The 17,842-nt window shown below is 34.9% G+C and overlaps 1 protein-coding gene across 2 annotated transcripts in view; it reads right to left on the reverse strand.

Moving 5' to 3' along the window:
- Positions 1-640: 640 nt before the first annotated feature.
- GLRX3 (glutaredoxin 3) overlaps positions 641-17,842 on the reverse strand; it is a 34,203-nt gene continuing 17,001 nt past the window's right edge. For both annotated transcript variants that reach the window (XM_084635266.1, XM_084635267.1), the window contains exons 5-11: positions 10,817-10,989; positions 10,649-10,710; positions 6,535-6,592; positions 4,171-4,223; positions 2,431-2,470; positions 2,227-2,319; positions 641-911 (exon numbers count right to left, since the gene is read on the reverse strand). In XM_084635266.1, the coding sequence (XP_084491392.1) occupies positions 861-911; positions 2,227-2,319; positions 2,431-2,470; positions 4,171-4,223; positions 6,535-6,592; positions 10,649-10,710; positions 10,817-10,989 (530 nt within the window). In that variant the 3' untranslated portion in view covers positions 641-860. The remainder of the gene's footprint in view (positions 912-2,226; positions 2,320-2,430; positions 2,471-4,170; positions 4,224-6,534; positions 6,593-10,648; positions 10,711-10,816; positions 10,990-17,842) is intronic.

A 17,842-nucleotide genomic window follows, 5' to 3' on the forward strand; every position in this document is an offset into this window, starting at 1 on the left:
ATTGAGGAAAGAAAGTCTTTTGTCCTTGAATGGAAGAATTGAGACCACGGGTCTCCAAAGGTGGATTAAAACAAGAAAATAAAGAGTCCTCTAGGTACAGAGACTTAAGGCAGAAGAACAAGATGAACTGTTGAGAAATATCTCATAGGAAGGAAGTAGCTACTTTATTTCTAACGGCAGCAGCACTGAGGGTACACCAGAATAGCCTTAACTTCAAGTTTACTGGCTTAAATCTCCATCTTCATTTAAATATGTTTAAAGCAAAAACCAGGATTAACCAGGCTCAAGAACATTGGAAGTTAGCAAACAATTGCTGTAACTGCTAAGACAATGGAGATAAATAATGTACAACTGAAGCTGATTAATAATGACTTCTTAATAGTAGTACTCTGGATAAAGGTTTCGGTACCATTTTTCTTGCTCACCGGACATTAAAAAAACAATTAGAGACACTGACAATAGGTATGCTGCCTGTCACAATATGTGTTCTTCTAATGAGACTTGTATGCCCACAAACTACGTACTGTAAAGGACTAAAATATATCAGATAGGTGAATTGTGGGGTCAGTTTACACTAAACTAAACTGTCTACGTAAAATGAATATACTTATATTTACAAAGAGTGCAATGAAAACAAAAATGTTTAACATTCCATTTTAATTGAAGATGTTGATACAGCTTTGTATTTCTTCTGAAAAATTACTTTAACATAGATCTAGCATGACTTTGTTAAGTATAAAGAGAAAGTCAGAAGCTTTTAATTGCTCCCACTCCATTGCTGATTGCTCCAATGTAATCAATAAATGAATCATTTCTTGCAGTATTTCAGTTCCCACCATTAGCATTCGTGTCCATTTGCATTAATTGTCTCCCTTCAGAATAGATAACAATTCACCATTTTCCTTTAGTTCCTGTAAAGAAATTATAGGATAGTAACTTGGGGCATGTATATTTTGCAATAACCTCTGTCAAATTCAACAGGGATAGTTTTTAGACAAGAAAATGAAACCGTCCACTATTCAGGAGGAGACAGACTAAATAACCCACTAGAGGTCCCTCTCAACCACAAGTAATTTTTGTAATTCTGTATTTAAACAAAGTTTTACAGAACATAAGACACCCAACATGCTACACAAAGGAAAGTAAAAAAATCATGATCCATCAATAGAATTTGTTGAAGTGTAAGACCATGAATTGGTGTAAATTATAATTTAGAAGTACACGTATGCCCTAGTCTGGTTAGTTAACTTCAGTTCAAATTATAAATCATTCAGTTAGTCTGGTTCAGTTAGTGTGAAATGTTTTTCTTAGATGTATACAGAAAATATCTACAAGCAGAATATTTGTGCATATTCAGTCATTTTATAACATATCTTCAAATTACTGTAACATGCATATGTCTGTAGAATACATCACTAAAGCGAGCTCTCAGTAACAGATAATCCAATTCAGCTGTTTATTTTTCAAAAACTACTGCTGAGTAGAACACATTCCAAGTTCTTTGATGCTCAAAATTATACTTATTGATCAATGTACGAGTTAACCCAAAATTGTGGTAAGTAAATAAAATTTTTAAAAATCATCTATATAATTTAAGTAACATCAGCTTATTTTCAGAGCTAAATGAGATGTATCGATTATATCTTCCCAGGAGTTACAATGTGTACTAGCTATAAAACATTCAGAGGAGAATAAACTCAGGAGTATTAGAGGTTTAGAAGACTCTGCCTGCTCTGTTACAAAAATCAAAAACCACAGTAACAAATGCAGATCTATTTTTGTTGCTTCAGGGTCTGTTCAAAATACTACAATAACCTTACTTTTTTTTTTTCAGGAATGAAAGTTTGCTAGAAAAAATGTCTCACCACCTTATTTGAGAAGAGCAATGTCAAAAGTAAAACTAAAAAGAAAATGAAACCTGTAACAATGCACCCACAGGGTAAAAATGGTCTTTACAGTAAAGGTAGCTGACTGCTGTCAAGAAAATACATTTCATTGTTATATCAGAGTATGTGAGCATGCTGGAGATTTAAAAGCTCCTTTCAACCATATGTTGAAATGACAGTCACAGTAAAACCAACCAAGTCATTCAATTTCAAAATCTAAGGCCATTACATAGGAGCTTATGTATATGGCAGTTCTAAAAAATATTTTTTTAGAAGTTCACACTAGAAGAGTCAATTTACATTTTAAACAGGAGTCATCGTCCTCCCTCCCCTGCCTTACCTTAACAATATCCAGCCCTCCAACAAGTTCACCTTTCACGTACAATTGAGGGTATGTTGGCCAGTTTGAATATGTTTTTAATCCTTGCCGCACCTAAGGAAAATAATCTTAACTTTAAGGCTCTTCACAGCAGCTTTAGTAGTGTAGTAGACATAACAGTGACATCTGTGGGGCGGAGGGGACGAGATAAAGTATCAGACTTACCTCTTCGTCCTCTAATATGTCAAATGTCTCAAAATCAACACTATAAAGAAAGATGAAAATGAATTATGCATTTTTGCAACATAATACCCACAAAAACATAACCAATTTATTTGTTTTCACACTACCAGATAGCCACCATCCAAAATATAGGAGACACACACAAGATCTTTATTTATAATCTGTAAGCAAGAGACTGCAGAAAGTCAGCTACTTAAACAGGAGACAAATGACATCTGGTAATTAGCTATTAAATACTCCAAGTGACACACACTTATTTTACAGCTACAACATCTTTTTTAGCATCTATATCAAAATCAAAAGTTAGTATAGACCAAAAAGTATCCATTTTCATTGAAAGACTACTTACGCTGACTAGACAGAGTGACATGTTACACAAGAAAAACTGAGTGTGCAAAATAAATGTGATATTCAAGATAATTCAGTTCACCAATACAGTGCTTAAGAATGGAAAAAGTTTTAGACACCAAAATAAACTGTATTATACAGACATGTAATGGTCTCAGGCAAAGTTACTGATCCATAATGGTACACTTATTTTGTTAATAATTCCTTGCACTCTGACTAGAGTTAGTTCATAAACACCAGACAGTTGGCAAATTCTTATGCTCTGATTGGCTGAGGGGGATTGACACGCATTTGTATGAGGTGTTTCTGAACTCTACAAACCTCCATTCTCTGATTGGCTACTACTCACAGTTGATTCAGAGGGCCATAAATATAGTTGATTACCCTTGCTAGTCACACATCTAACCAGAAAAATAATACAATATAATTTTTTTAAATGGAATTATTCAAGGGGGGAAGCTGTTAAGCAATTCTCAAGGGACAAGAAGCAGCTGCAAGGGAAGACGGGAAATCAGACATTAGGCATGGCAAAACACTCAGAATCTGAAGCAGCCATGTTTATTGTGGGCAAAAGGGAATTCTAGAAGAAGTTGCTAATCAGAGTGCAAAGATTTTTGTAGTCAATCAGATTGCAAAGAGGAGAGGATGAGAAAGGCATTCACAGTGCTTCCTGTTAGTTAGCCTAGCTACCACCAAGCTAAGTAGTTACTTTTCATTATTATTTCATTATTATTTAATTAATTAATTAATTAGAAAGTAATGTAACATATAGTGCACTCACTGCATTTAGTAGCCAAATAAATTTAAGTCGGGATAGAAGTTCCATTTTTATTACAATTATCAAATGCCAGCTGCTTTTCCATCTCTCTCACCAGTGATTATTGAGCTAAATAGTCGGCAACAATTATGGATCTGAATTAGCTAGCAACTATTTGCACTACGCAATGTCTCACGCAGAACAAGAGAATTACATGTCCAGCAGTAATCAGGAGGAGTAATTCACTAATATGATTAGACAGTTAACTTGTTCAACAGACCTTTAAGTGTGCTTAAACTGCCTCCCACATTCCAGCAATCACCACTGGCAGATGTTAATCTTATACTAAATGTACTGTGAACTCAGTCACCACACCAGGCATCTCTCCCTCTTTCAATTTCACTTTCCACTAAAACCTTCTGTTTTTAGGGCATTAATAAGATGCCTCCTTTAAATGTTTATAAATATAATTTTAGGTGAGGGAAAAAGCCATTCGCCCATTAGAATGATTCAATTTACTATTGCTACCTGGCATTTTTCCACCTTGTAAGTTTACTTATAAACACTGCACTTTTATTCATTACAAAGCTGTTATGTTTTAAATAATACCTACATACCCAGTGCTGTTTAGGATTTCTATAATTTGCTTGCTGAATCCACATTTTGCCATCTAAAGTGAGAGAAAAAAAACTTATTAGACTACAACACTATTTTTCTAGTTTTGTGAAGTTTTAAAGTTCTTAAGCCAAGAAAATTCCAACTTCCAGATTCTCATATCACAACCCAATTAATCTATTTTATTTCAAATAAATAACCCCTCTTGATGTTCACTCTGTCTGCTGTCCTCCTTCCACATTCACCTTTTAACAACTACATTACATTTGCTCTGCCAAGTTTAACTTTGCAAGTGAGGGAGAGACAAATTGCTCTGCAAATACTTCTAAAGTGAATGAAAACACTGAGAATCATCTCCCTCATTTCTTCTGTTCTGAGAGCTACTGTTTTGACAGTTTTCCTTAGTGAAGTCATTTTCCACATTCATCCATTTTGGTCTTGAAAACTGGTTACAGCTAGGATGCAGGTTATTTCTTAAGAGTATTCAAAGAGAGCCAAAGCTAAGAAGTTGCCCAAGAAGTACACTACTTTTAGATCCACACATTTAATAAACATGTAAAAAAGAGAAGCTTATTATTCCCCATAATTTTTTCCCTTTACCCATCACTGTCCATTTTGCAAGACAGGCAGCAGTTTTCTGGACTGAGTTGGTAAATTCTGCATCTGTACAAACACTCATTCTCATTTTGAAAGGGAATTATCTATTTTAGCTTATTCCCAGATGGGACCCTGCTCTAATCAGAATCTACACACATTATTTAGTCCAGACTACCTGCCCCTTCTTCAAGATTGACTTTTTTGGCAGCTCAGATACAAAAAACAAAAAAATTGATCTTTAGGCTACAGAGCCTCTCTACACCTGACTGTTTTTAAGGCTAATGAGTTAGCCTCTCCCTTCAGGATTCCAGCACTTCCTAACATGGTGAATCAGCAGAAGTGCCACAATTATGACACAGAGGTCACAGAATCCATGACTTCCATTGACCTCCGTGCCATTTTCTGCCCTGGGGTGGAGCTCCCAGACACCCCACTCTGCCCACCCTCCGCAGATCCCAGCCCCCGCAAGCAGTGTGGAACCCGCCAGAGCTCCCTGCTGCCATGGGCAGCAGGACCCCCAGAGCTGCTCAGCCGCTGCGCTGGGGGACCCTGGAACTCCCACTCACCACAGCGGCAGCAGGGGACCCCAGAGCTCCAGCAGCAGCATGTGCTGAGCTTAACCTGCCTCCCCATTTTGTTAAGGATATTTTTAGAGAAAGTCAGGTCAAAGACTTCAGTGAATTTTTGTTTATTGCCCGTGACCTGTCCATGATTTTTACTAAAAATAACCAAGACAGAATCTGAGCCTTAATTATAAGTAATATGGAAATTGAGCTCATAGAAAAAAGAAGAAATTAAATGAAAAAGAGGGAATCATACACGGAAGAGCCTAGTTCCCCACCTGAAACAGAGCTCCCTCTGTACATATATCAAAACTACTGCATAAACATTTCATGAGATCAGATTAAGCGGGGGGAGTCATCACCTAGTATCCATCATTCTGATCGACAGTTTACATTTATTTTCACCCATACCGCTGTACCTGCCTCGTTGTTACAGAGAGGCCAGTTTATGTATGTGACACACTAAGAAACAAGCTAAGCTTTTGAGTTAGTCATTTATTACCATTTCAATCCTAATTATTAAAACTTGTCTGTCTTCAGTCATCACATTTATTTTAGTCTGGGTGGATAAAAAATGGCAGTTCAGAAAGACACCATCTCACACATGTAAAGGAAAACAGTAGATCATTTATGGTATGTGTTGCCATAAAATCATCCAGCATCTTTTTTAAGCTATGCGGAAAATTTACATAACCAAAGCAGAGAAACTAAATTGAATAGGACAACAACTCAGCTAGGCCACGAAGGGGAATACCTAAAGAGATGTCTAGGATTAACATGGCATGTAATAATCGAAGGGTAGGCCTCACCTGTGAGAGTCTGGCTACATAAGCAGCAAGAGAGAACTAAGAGTGATCTATTATCTGCTAAACCCAAAACTATCAGCACAGGGACTTTTGGACTAAAACCAAAAGGAGGAGACAATTCGAACACAAACAGTATAAATGATGTAGATGAAGCTGATGAATGTAACTAAAGTTTTAGTGAGATGATTGCATCACCACAGCAATGTGCTCAGCTGAAGTCCTGATACCTGTCAGATAAATTATAGATTGCTTTGTACGGTCTGTAGAAGCAAGTCAGACAGATAACTTCCTGATATCACTCCAATTTCAGTAGCCAAAAAGAAAAGAGGTTCAACAGTCCCTTCCCTGCAGACGTGAGCATCAAAAGAAATTACTATTAAACCATTTTGGAGATCTTTACCTGCTTGTTTCCTTTCATAAACAGCATCACAGAAGCTTTGTTTGTCAGAACTTTAAGTCTAAAATAGAAAAAAATTATATAAAATATCTCAGTTCAATTATTAACCTATACTTTTGATCTACTTCTTCAGTAACATACATATAAGAAAGATAGGAAGATCATTCATAGGTTTAGAAGATATATTTAAAGCTGTATTATAAACAATTGAATTTATTTATATTCCATTCTATTTCATTCTCTCCTTAAGCCACTGTAAACCATGATATTACTTTTAAAGCAATGATTTATTTTTCAGGATTAAATTGCAAATACCTAGATGCATCAAACTTAAGGGGCAAATTCCAAATTGAATTGGAGATACTTTTAATACAATATCCAGAGCTGTGCGTATCTAATCACAGATATAAGACAGACAAGGTGGGTGAGGTAATCTCTTTTATTGGGCCAACTTCTGTTGGTGAGAGAGACAAGCTTTCGAATTTACACAATAATTCTGTCTCTCTGAAAGACCTGAAGAAGAGCTTTGTGTAAACTCGAAAGCTTGTCTCTCACCAGCAGAAGTTGGCTCAATAAAAGATACTACTGCACCCAGCTTGTCTCTCTAGTAGCAGTGTTGGTCCCAGGATAGAACAATCCTGCACAGTTACAGATATGTAATCTCTACATAATATTTCAAGTGCAGAACCTAGCTATTAGTGGTTCAACCTCTTCTCATACATTAGATAAAGTCTTTGCTAGTATTCTATGAAAAGTTATGACAGACATCCAATAGTCAAACCCATTTCAGTTGAGATGGTATTTTAATATTTTTGGTTGCTTACTTGCTCAGAATTTACTGTTCCATAACATTTTTACAGGTTCATAACAACCTTTCCCCAAATTGTCCAACAGGAATTTTGAGGGGTCATATACAGAACACTGAAGTCCCACAACATCTGATAAAATAGGGCATCACATTTTATGAACTTCTAGGAGAGCTGCCAGGTTCTAGAAAATATGCTCCATTTTATTTTTATTTTTAAATTTCCCATTCAGCTTAATTCTTTGCTTGAATGAGTAGAGAGCAGGGGCCACAGGGAGCCAGCTGCAGCTCTATAATCCTCTAAAGGGGTAGAATTTCATTATAGACACATTAGCAAAGAGAAAGAGTAGCATGGTCAAACACCTAGGTTGCCATTGTTCTGTTGAACTTTCCCTTCTGCATTGATCACAGAAGTCAATTAGCCAGAGATTCACGAGTGAAAAATGTAAAAAGTTTAATTACAGTGTTGTAAAAATACGCTTTGGTTTTCAAGGGAAAACTGGGAAGCTGGAAGACAGCTACGGAAAGCTGAAAATTAAGATGGGCAACAAGCCCAACTGTTTCAAGATGAGTACAATAATATAATTATACACGGATTGGAGTGGATCTAGAACTTCAAGCCTAGCTCTATGAATAGGAGTTCTATGATTGTCCTGGAGTGAACGGACAATTGCCATTTTGCCAGTGTTAAAGTATCAGAATGAGTGAAGATTTTAAATCCTTGTCTTACAGCTCTCGTTGCTTCTTTAGTGAGACATCCACCTGAACCAATCTTAAGTGACTTAATTAAAACATATTTAGATCCTGTATATGCATCCTTTTCAGGGATGGAAGAAGTGACATCTCATATTATGAGCAATGGAGAAAAGAAACAAATTATTTTTGCTGCAAAGACTAAGCAAAGCAGAAAACAAAGCATGAATTGAATGGTACAAATTCAGAATTAATTTCTGAGCTTGCAGGTTGGCACGGGGGAAGGAAAAGACTAGCAAAAGCACCTCTTGCAGAAAAAATTCAATTTGAAAAAGAAAGTGACTCAGAAGGTATAACTCATCACCCAGTAGAACCAGTCAGTTTTGCTAGAGGGGATGGCTCGCTCAGTAGTCTAAACATTAGGTTTCAAATATTGAGTCACCTTGGAGCTAATGGTTCAAATCTCAACAATGCAGGTTAAGCTCTTTATCCTCAAGATAGTCTGAGTTCCATGTAGTTTGCTGTAAAGAGGTGTTTAGGATTTGGGGGGAGTTGTTTGTTTTTTAAAGATTAAAAATAAAAGGTCTGTTCGCTCTGTGCGGATATTTAAGTGCCCGCAAGCAAGGGTTTGTCCTGGTATTACTGAAATATTTCAGTGCTTATTACCCTTATCCATGACAAAACATAGTGCTGTTCATTATCACAGTATTTTGTTATAGTTTCTGTAGTCTACTGAAGTTTATGTTACTGTGTATTTTCCTACCAATATTTTCAAGTACTTCTACTTGTTACATACACACACCGTAGTACAAAATATAGCCCTTATCCTGTAATCAGATATAGAGGGGTCAGACACTATAATACAGCATAAGACTAAACCTGAATATATTCAACTGCAGAATCAAGGCCAAAATGAGTAACTAAAACTTGAAAAAACCTATTGCATTATCATATTATTTGAATAGTATGAGTATTAAGCACAAAGAGTAAATTAAAGGGTATGCACTCATCTAACTTTTGCATTTTCTGACTTGTAAATATTTAACTGTGTAGTCTAAAAGTGCTTTATTGTAATATAGGTTTCAGGGTAGCAGCCATGTTAGTCTGTATTCGCAAAAAGAAAAGGAGTACTTGTGGCACCTTCGAGACTAACCAATTTATTTGAGCATAAGCTTTCGTGAACTACAGGTCACTTCATGGGATGCATCCAATGAAGTGAGCTGTAGCTCACGAAAGCTTATGCTCAAATAAATTGGTTAGTCTCCAAGGTGCCACAAGTACTCCTTTTCTTATTGTAATACAGTAGACCTTCAGAGTTATGAAAACCAAAGTTATGAACTGACCAGTCCAGCACACATCTCATTTGGAACCAGAAGTATGCAATCAGGCAACAGCAGAGACAAGAAAAAGCAAATACAGTACAATATTGTGTTAAACAAACTACTAAAAAAAATAAAGGAAAAATTTAAAAAAAGATTTGACAAGATAAGGAAACTGCTTCTGTGCTTGTTCATTTCAATTAAGATCATTAAAAGTAGCATTTTCTTCTGCATGGTAAAGTTTCAGAGCTGTATTAAGTCAATGTTCAGTTGTAAACTTTTGAAAGAACCATAACGTTTTGTTCAGCATTACAAACATTTCAGAGTTATGAACAACCTCCATTCCTGGGATGTTCATAACTCTGAGATTCTATTGTAGTTTGCATAATATGTTATTTCCCAAGTGTGGTTTACCAATGCTTCGGTGGGAGTGGGGATCAGACACTTCCAGAGCTTTATAGATACCCAGTGTCGCCAGCCTCAGACTATGAGTAGGTATTTGTGTGTCAATATTTGCCTTCAGAGAACAGCTGTAACTTGATAATTCAGCTTCCTCTTTAGTGTTTTAATCGTGTGATACATATAAGATGAGAAACAAATTCCCACTACTTGCTAGCTATTGCTATAAAATAGGAAGATGCTTTACATATTTAGAGCTTATGATTTGTTTGGTTACCAGGCTTGGCTTAGCTGACCAGCCAAATTTAAACAGAGCACATGCTCAAAATGGGAAGACTCAAGAGGCCAGACTAGCTTCTAGATACTAGGTGTGCCTTGGGAGATTAAAAACCCACAATGCATCACTAAAAAGTACATAATGTCAACAAAGGAGACAACCGTTGGAACTGAAAAGTGGGGAGCGGGGCTACATAATTATACCATATTGACACCATAGTAATCAAATCTATACCCAATCAGACTCAAAAAACTTTAAAAAGTTACTTGTAGAATTACAACGTTTTCTATAAAAGGATTTACCTATGTTTTCCTTCTTAAAAAACTAGTTGTTATTCAAGAAAGGAGACTGGAGGAAATCTATGTGCCCTATTTTAAATGTAATAAAACTTGTAGTCTAAGTAAATCCTATCAAAACAGCATACCCAAATGTTTACTTCTATATATGATCACCCATGTTATCTACAACTGAAGAGGTAACTAAAAGATTCAATTACTTCAAATGAAAGACTGCAGCATTACAGTAATTTACTTTTTAAGTGCTGATGTATTTCTGAGAGTCAGAATATGGATGTTGCCTCTAAACTATAACACACTGCTAAAATAAAGATATAATGCATCATACTTGTCTTCCAATTTGTGTGTCTTGGGACAAATTGTGTCCAGTTCTCCAGAAGCCTCCAGTTCCTGAAAAATAGGTGTTCAGATTTAGAAAGAGATGGTTATATACACACACACACTTTTAAAAATATGCAAAATATTAAAAAAAAATGCAGATTTCTCAATTTCTAACCTTAACAATATCCAGTCCACCTATAAGCTCTCCAGCTACATATAACTGTGGATAAGTAGGCCAATTAGAGTATGTTTTCAGTCCTTGACGTACTTCTTCATCAGAAAATATATCGAAACTGCTAAACAGAATGTTATGTTTGTTAAGAATCTCCACCATTTGTCTGCTGAAACCTGGATATAAAGAGGATATCAATTAGGAGGTGATTACTTTAAATTATATCTATTTTTAAATAAAATGTTCTCGTGGCTTTATGAAAATGTATTTGGTTAAAAAACGTACTACAGATCTTCCAGACAATAACCGCTCCCTACAATGTTCTATGGTGTTTCTTCGTCTTATTTTAGAGTATTAATATGATAAAATAGGCAATGAATAAAAATGGTTTTATTACTGCAATTATTAAACCTCAAAGTATCTAGACAGTACGTATGTCTGAAGTCTGCCTGCATAAACAATTGCATTCAGTAACTTTAGTGTACTACATTTTGGTAGAACGTCTTATGGTTAAACTTCAAAGAAATCTATTTCCCTAGTCTGTGACTTGTCTAGTCCTCCTCTTTCCTTCTGCATCCAAAAGGAAAGATACTCTTTGCCCTTCTCCACATCTTCTGCTCCCCCTTCTCTTTTCCCCCCTCACCTTGTATTCCTGCAGTTCTTCTTGTTTTCTCCCTCCAGCTACTACCAGTCTCCCCCAAACACCAAAATAAAATAGTTGAAACTGACTGACTGAAGAGCATGAAAACTGCTATTCAAGCCTACTGGGTGGCAGTAGTTTGAGTTTTAAAATGGCTTTTTTTCTGGCTCCATTTCAGCTGCCACAGCGTTGACACTGTTTTCCCTCCCACATCACAACAACTTGAGGGTTTTTTAAGTATTTACATTCATAAGCGTACATATTCTATTGTACTTGTCACACTTTTTATTAGGTACTATGAAGTCATGCACTTTTCTTCTGATACTTTCTCATTAGCACATTAAGTACTGGACATTAAATGTATAAAATGGGTTTTTACACCCTATTATGAGTCTGTTTTACAAAAAATGTTTCTTTTCATAATTTGTGTTCTAAGAAAATATACAATAATGAATGTATCCCAGTCTTCACACACACATTAACTTTTTACAATTCTGTTCACAAAATTTAACATTCTTTACGCATAATAAACCATTCTTTACACTAAAAAAGGGACACAAGCTAAAGATCATTTTAAAAAAATCTTCTGTCATAACCACCATCATTCTAGATTATTAAAACTGAAAAGTAAATTTTAAACATTTTCACTATTTAGACTTTTTTTTTACATTTCTATAATAAATGGAACAAAAGGAATTCTTAAATAAAAATAACCAGACTGCCACATAAAAATAACTATTTGATTTCAACTTGCAAAATCACCTATTAATTTTTTAAATATGGATTTGCATTACAGTTTTCTACAAGTTTGCATGATCTGCACTTTGTTGAGATGAGGTACTGATATGTATATGTATGACATCTAAGTGTTAAGTTCATGTACAGCCTGAAGTAAAAACATGGATTCTGAAATTTCTCATTCATCTGGGAGTTCATTAGTAAACAGCTAAAGGGTGATTGCTGATGGTTATTCTGTTACCAATACATTAACTCATTTCTATTGAACAAGGCTGACAAAAAGCTTCATTTTAGCTATAGGCAATTACATGCAGACTAGAAAGATTGATTGGTTGTGTTTCATTTTTAAGGGTTAAGTAAAAGAATGGAAATGTTATGCTTAGGGGGATAAAGTACCAATACAGACTTACTTTCATAACAAAAGATTTAGGTAGAATTTCTGAAAAAGACACCATACATGTAATACAAAGAATTAAAGTGTGAACAAAATGTAAGTGTGTATCCAGACAGCCATAAATACCACTATATACTTTATACTGTTAATGAGAATAAATAAAATTGTAATAGCCATGAAACAAGCAAACCAATGCACTCACAGCCCAAAAATCTCCTGAAACAAGATTACATGTGTAGCAACAAGATACAACAGCCAGTGAACACATGGCCAAGGGAACAGACTTCACTCAGCACTATACTGGAGTTGTCTCTCTCAATGAAGTAATGATTAATTACAAAAAAAAAAAAAAGATTCCATATCCCACCATAGGAGAGGGTTCCACACCAGTAGCCAAGTGCACTCATCTACCAATTCAAATCTGTTGTGTCTATCAAAATAGAGTTTGTTCACAACTATATTCATCCTTAGATAACCACATGGAGCATCCTGTAATTATTTTACATTCTTTTTACTTATCTAATGCCATTGTCATAACAGACCAGTTTTATCTTTGACAATTTAGCCTTTTTAATATGGTAAGCTCTCTTCTCATTAAAAGGTATGCATATTTTAATAACTCTGCCAGCGCCAGCATACTATAGATTTTTCTCTCCAAGCAACACCACATTCTATCTTAAGTATCTTATCTGCAGAATTGGACTAACTACTAAATTAACCTCTCTTCAATCTAAGTTACAAACTCAGGCAATCCTATATACAACTGCAAATTTTCACTGATAATCTATGTTTTAATACATAAATCTGTACTATGTAAGTAAACAGAGCTCACTGTGTATTTTTCATAGAATGTGTGACAGTAGTAAAGTACAAAATCTGTGCAAGTTTGAAAAATATTGTATGATATTACAGTGCATGGTTGTATAATTAGAGATTTTATGCAAAAGCACCAAAGAGCCAAAACTGTGTGTGTAACTTTGATTTAGGCTTTTCCTGTTTTTTTGAGCACTTAACTATGCAATCTCAATGATCACTTAATCTTACGTTTAAACTTGGTTCAGTCCCCTCTGTGAAATAACGAACCTCTGCCTCTGCCCACATACACATTCAGTACACTTCATTATGTTGTTAAAATTAGCCTCACATACATGTACAGATATAGCCTTTACAAGTTCAGCATGCAATTTGCAAAAGCTCATGCCTAGCTTCCTGTTTTGATACAGGGGTGTTCTTATAAAAATTTCAAAGTTTCACAAAGTTCTCAAAGCAGAAGGGTTAAAGTGAAAACTTTTACTTAACCTACACTACAGTGGTAACTGTCTCTGACACTACTATTATGAAAACTAAGACATTTCACTGTCATATTGAGTATATGCAAATTAAATACAAAAACACTAAGAAATTGAGATTTTTTTTTTAAAAAAACACACAAACAAAAAAAACAGTCCTAATCTATATTCTCCCATCAGAGTGAATTAAAAGAAATGTATTTACTCTAAATTAAATACATTTTTCTCTATTAAAAAGCCTATTTAAAGTTACATTTGAAATGACAACCTCTGGTAAAACCTAAACTATGGTTGCCACCCATCCAAGTTTTTCTAGGGCAATCCAGTTTTTGGCATCTATGTCCAAGTGTTTTAAAGAAAGTTTAAAATAATGTTTTAAAGGAAGTCAAACCACGGAATTGGTGGAAGTCACTGCCTAAGCACCTGGAACCAGAGTTTGTTCAAACTTCTGATTGCAGTAGCTTCCTCTGCAGGCATTGAGAATATTTTCTTCATTTCAATTTATTCAACTAGTTCAGTCCAATGACTAGTTCATTTGAAACTGGGAAACAGATTGAGAGCTGAGAAAGCAGGAAAGCTTGGCTTCCTCTTTCAAGCTATGAATAAAAAAGGAGGTGTGAGAAGATGACAATTTCTAGTCCGAAATTTCGAACAACATGGCAATCAGAAACAATTAGGTTCAATACACTAACTAAAGATAATAGTTTCTTTGATTAAGAAATGTATGGATAAACTTTTTTGTTCTTCTGTATCCAGCACATTTAAGGTAGTTTTATTTAACGAATAAACTTAAAAGTGCTGTTTGTATATTTAATTGTATTCCAAATTCCATCCAAATGGTGTTCTACACAAACGACATATAATAAAGAAATATCATTTGCCATTTTCTAACATAATAAAAAATGTAAAAACTAAAAATCTGAATAAGTATGTTAAGCTACATAGTTGCTTAAATAAATATCTACAGATATAGTAGATGCTCTGGTTAGCAAAAAGAAGTACCAAATTTAGTGTAAAGGCTACAGATGGTTGCAGATCAACATTTGAATGGTTACTAACCAACAAGAATAAACTTTTCCTTTGGAAAATAAAAAGTACAAATTCAAACCAAAATTAAAATCATTTATTTAAATCAAGGATTCTTTCTTGCTGATTTAAATTACAATTAAAATCTGTGATATAAATCACTGATTTAAATCAATTCACCCTGTCTCCCATTCACTGTAAGTAACATACTTGAGAAAACCAAATTGTATTACAAATGTTTTGCAAAGCAAAAACCACATATTATAGCCAAGGTAAGAAGTTTATGAGTGACAGAAATAAGATTATTGGGAAATAATATGCTATTTGGGATAAAGACACAGGTGCTTAAAACTATCTCAATTCTTTATTGCATATGAAATATGTGTGATGCGTGTGCAAATACTTATGTATGGGCTTGTTTTGTTCACGGTAGGATTTTAAGGTGCACACATAGTTGTACAGTTAACGTATGTGGGGTGGGGTGGGGTGGGGGTGTTGAATGTTCAGTTTGTTACTTGTTAAACCATTTCTACCTTAACCCATAGGTGCTGGAACTAGGGGTGCTGGCTTAAAGTGGTTTCCATTATATATTGGGTTTACAGTTTTAGTCTATGGCTCAGCATCCTCACTATAAAAACTGTTCCAGCATCCCTGCCATTATGATCTTGTGAGACTTATTAATCTATTAAAATGTAGCAGCATTATAGGAGTTAATAAGGAAAAAGACATCAGATCAGATGTTCGTATTGCATGAACCATCTCTCCACCCATTTACAGGATCCTGCAGACCACTTAATCAACCATTCATAATCCTGTAACATTCCCACAGCACTCAACAGTTGTTCATATGTAAAAGTAACTTTTTAATTATTTTCTTTTAATTCAATTAGCAGTTGGAGGTGGAGCCAATACCATGTGACCAACCAGCTCTTCACATACAACCAAGCGATCCATAGACAGAATCTGAAAACAGCTTTATGAAATCATGGAGTCTCTCCCTGCCAATGCAGGATTGTTCCTTATAGTACACATTATGTAGTGTTTTGTCTGGTCTTTTTTAAAATCCCAAACAATGGTACTTTCCGCCATTACTTTCCTTTTAAGATTGTTTCACAGCCCAATACATTTCATTGGCAAAAAGTTCTTCTTCCTACTCAGATTAAGTTATTTTAATTCCATCACATCACTCCCATTTACTGCACTCAACTACTCTGGTTAATCTTCAGAATACACGGACTTCCTTCCTTCCCCCATCCACAAGTCATTGCTTAGGCAAGATATACATATTTAGCTCTTTAAAATCCTTCTTCAAAAAGGCTCTTGGTCAGTTGTGTTGCTCTTTTCCTAAATCCCTCCGATCTATCACCATCAGGCCTGTTCCAAAGTTCACTGAAGTTGATGGAAAGTATTCCACTGACTTTAGCAAGCTTTGGATCAGACCCATGGTGACTAGAAATGAAAGTACTATTCCAGCTATTATACCACAACTATACCAAGAGGTTCTAGTAACTCCCTGTCCCAGGACACGATGCCTATGTTTGCAGTCCAAAATAGCTTTTTGTAGTTATACATATTGCAAACTCAAATCACTACCACTCCCTCCCACTGAACTTGTGTGTTTTGAATAGCTTTCACCTTCCTTTCCCTCTCTTCTATCCCAGTGTAGTACTGAAGCTTGCATTGTTCCTATTTAATTCTTGTTTATGTACTTGCCATTTTCAGTTTCTCTAGGTCCTGTTGTACTTTTTCCTCCATTTTTACTATTTACTCAACTCTTCTCAATTTGGCTTCTTTCATGAATCTCATCAATATGCTCTTATCCTGATCACTAAAGAAGATAGCAATTAAGTATGGTCATCACTTTGGTACCTCATTAGATACCTGTCTCAAACACTGACCCTTCCCTGTTACTTATTGCCTTTTGTTTCCAGTCAGTCAGTTACCCGTTTTTCAATCCACATGGGTTCTTATCCAAACTAATTTAATTTTTAAATTATAATTTTGAGGAATTGTATCAAAGTCAGTTTGATTTTTAAATTCATTATATAAATATATACAATTTTATTTAAATTAGAGAAGAGCTAAATTAAAAAAATTTAAAATTAAATTTATATTTTACGATAACCTAGGTTAAGGCCTGAATTTACTATAATCTATTAATATTATTTTCATTTAATTACAATTATTTTAACAGTACATGTTTGCTGCCACGTTTTCAAGAAAGTCAAATCACTGAACTGGTGGAAGTCACTGCCTAAGCACCTGGAACGAGTGTGTGTTGAAGTGCTAAACTGGTTTTTGACAATAGTAACCTCTTCTGCAGGTACAGAGAATACATTTTTTTCAGTTTATTCAGCTACTTCAATTCAATGACTACTTCACTCAAAGTTAAGAAATCAACCGGGAGTTCAAATAAATAAATAAAGGCAGGACAGCTTGTTTTCTTCCTCTGATCTACAGACAAAAAATGAGGTCGGAGAGGATGAGACCTACTAGTTCTAAAATCTTGAAAAGTATAACGATCAGAAACAATCAGTTCAATATACTAAACAGAAATACTTCCTTTGTTTAATAAATCAGTGAGTTTTAAATGAAAAATGTGTTTTGGTAAACTTTTTAATTGTATGCTGATAAGAAAAAACAAAGTAATTGTTTTTAAGTAACTTAAAAAAAAAACTTGAAAATGCTATTTGTGTTTTAATGTGCCTGAATGTCTCTCCAAACAGAGCAAGCGAAATCACTAGTAAAACCTTCAACATCCAGTAAATAACAAATGCATCATTCACCATTTTCTACCATACTAAAAATGTAAAAATTAAGAATCTGAATAAATGTAAGTTAGGCTATATAACGGTTTAAATAAATACATATAAATTAGCGTATCCTCCTATCAGCAAAAAGAAGCACCATATTTAGCATAAAGGATATATTTAGCTGTAAAT

This window comes from Lepidochelys olivacea, assembly GCF_965140295.1.
Source record: "Lepidochelys olivacea isolate rLepOli2 genome assembly, chromosome: 7".
NCBI lineage: Eukaryota > Metazoa > Chordata > Testudines > Cheloniidae > Lepidochelys > Lepidochelys olivacea.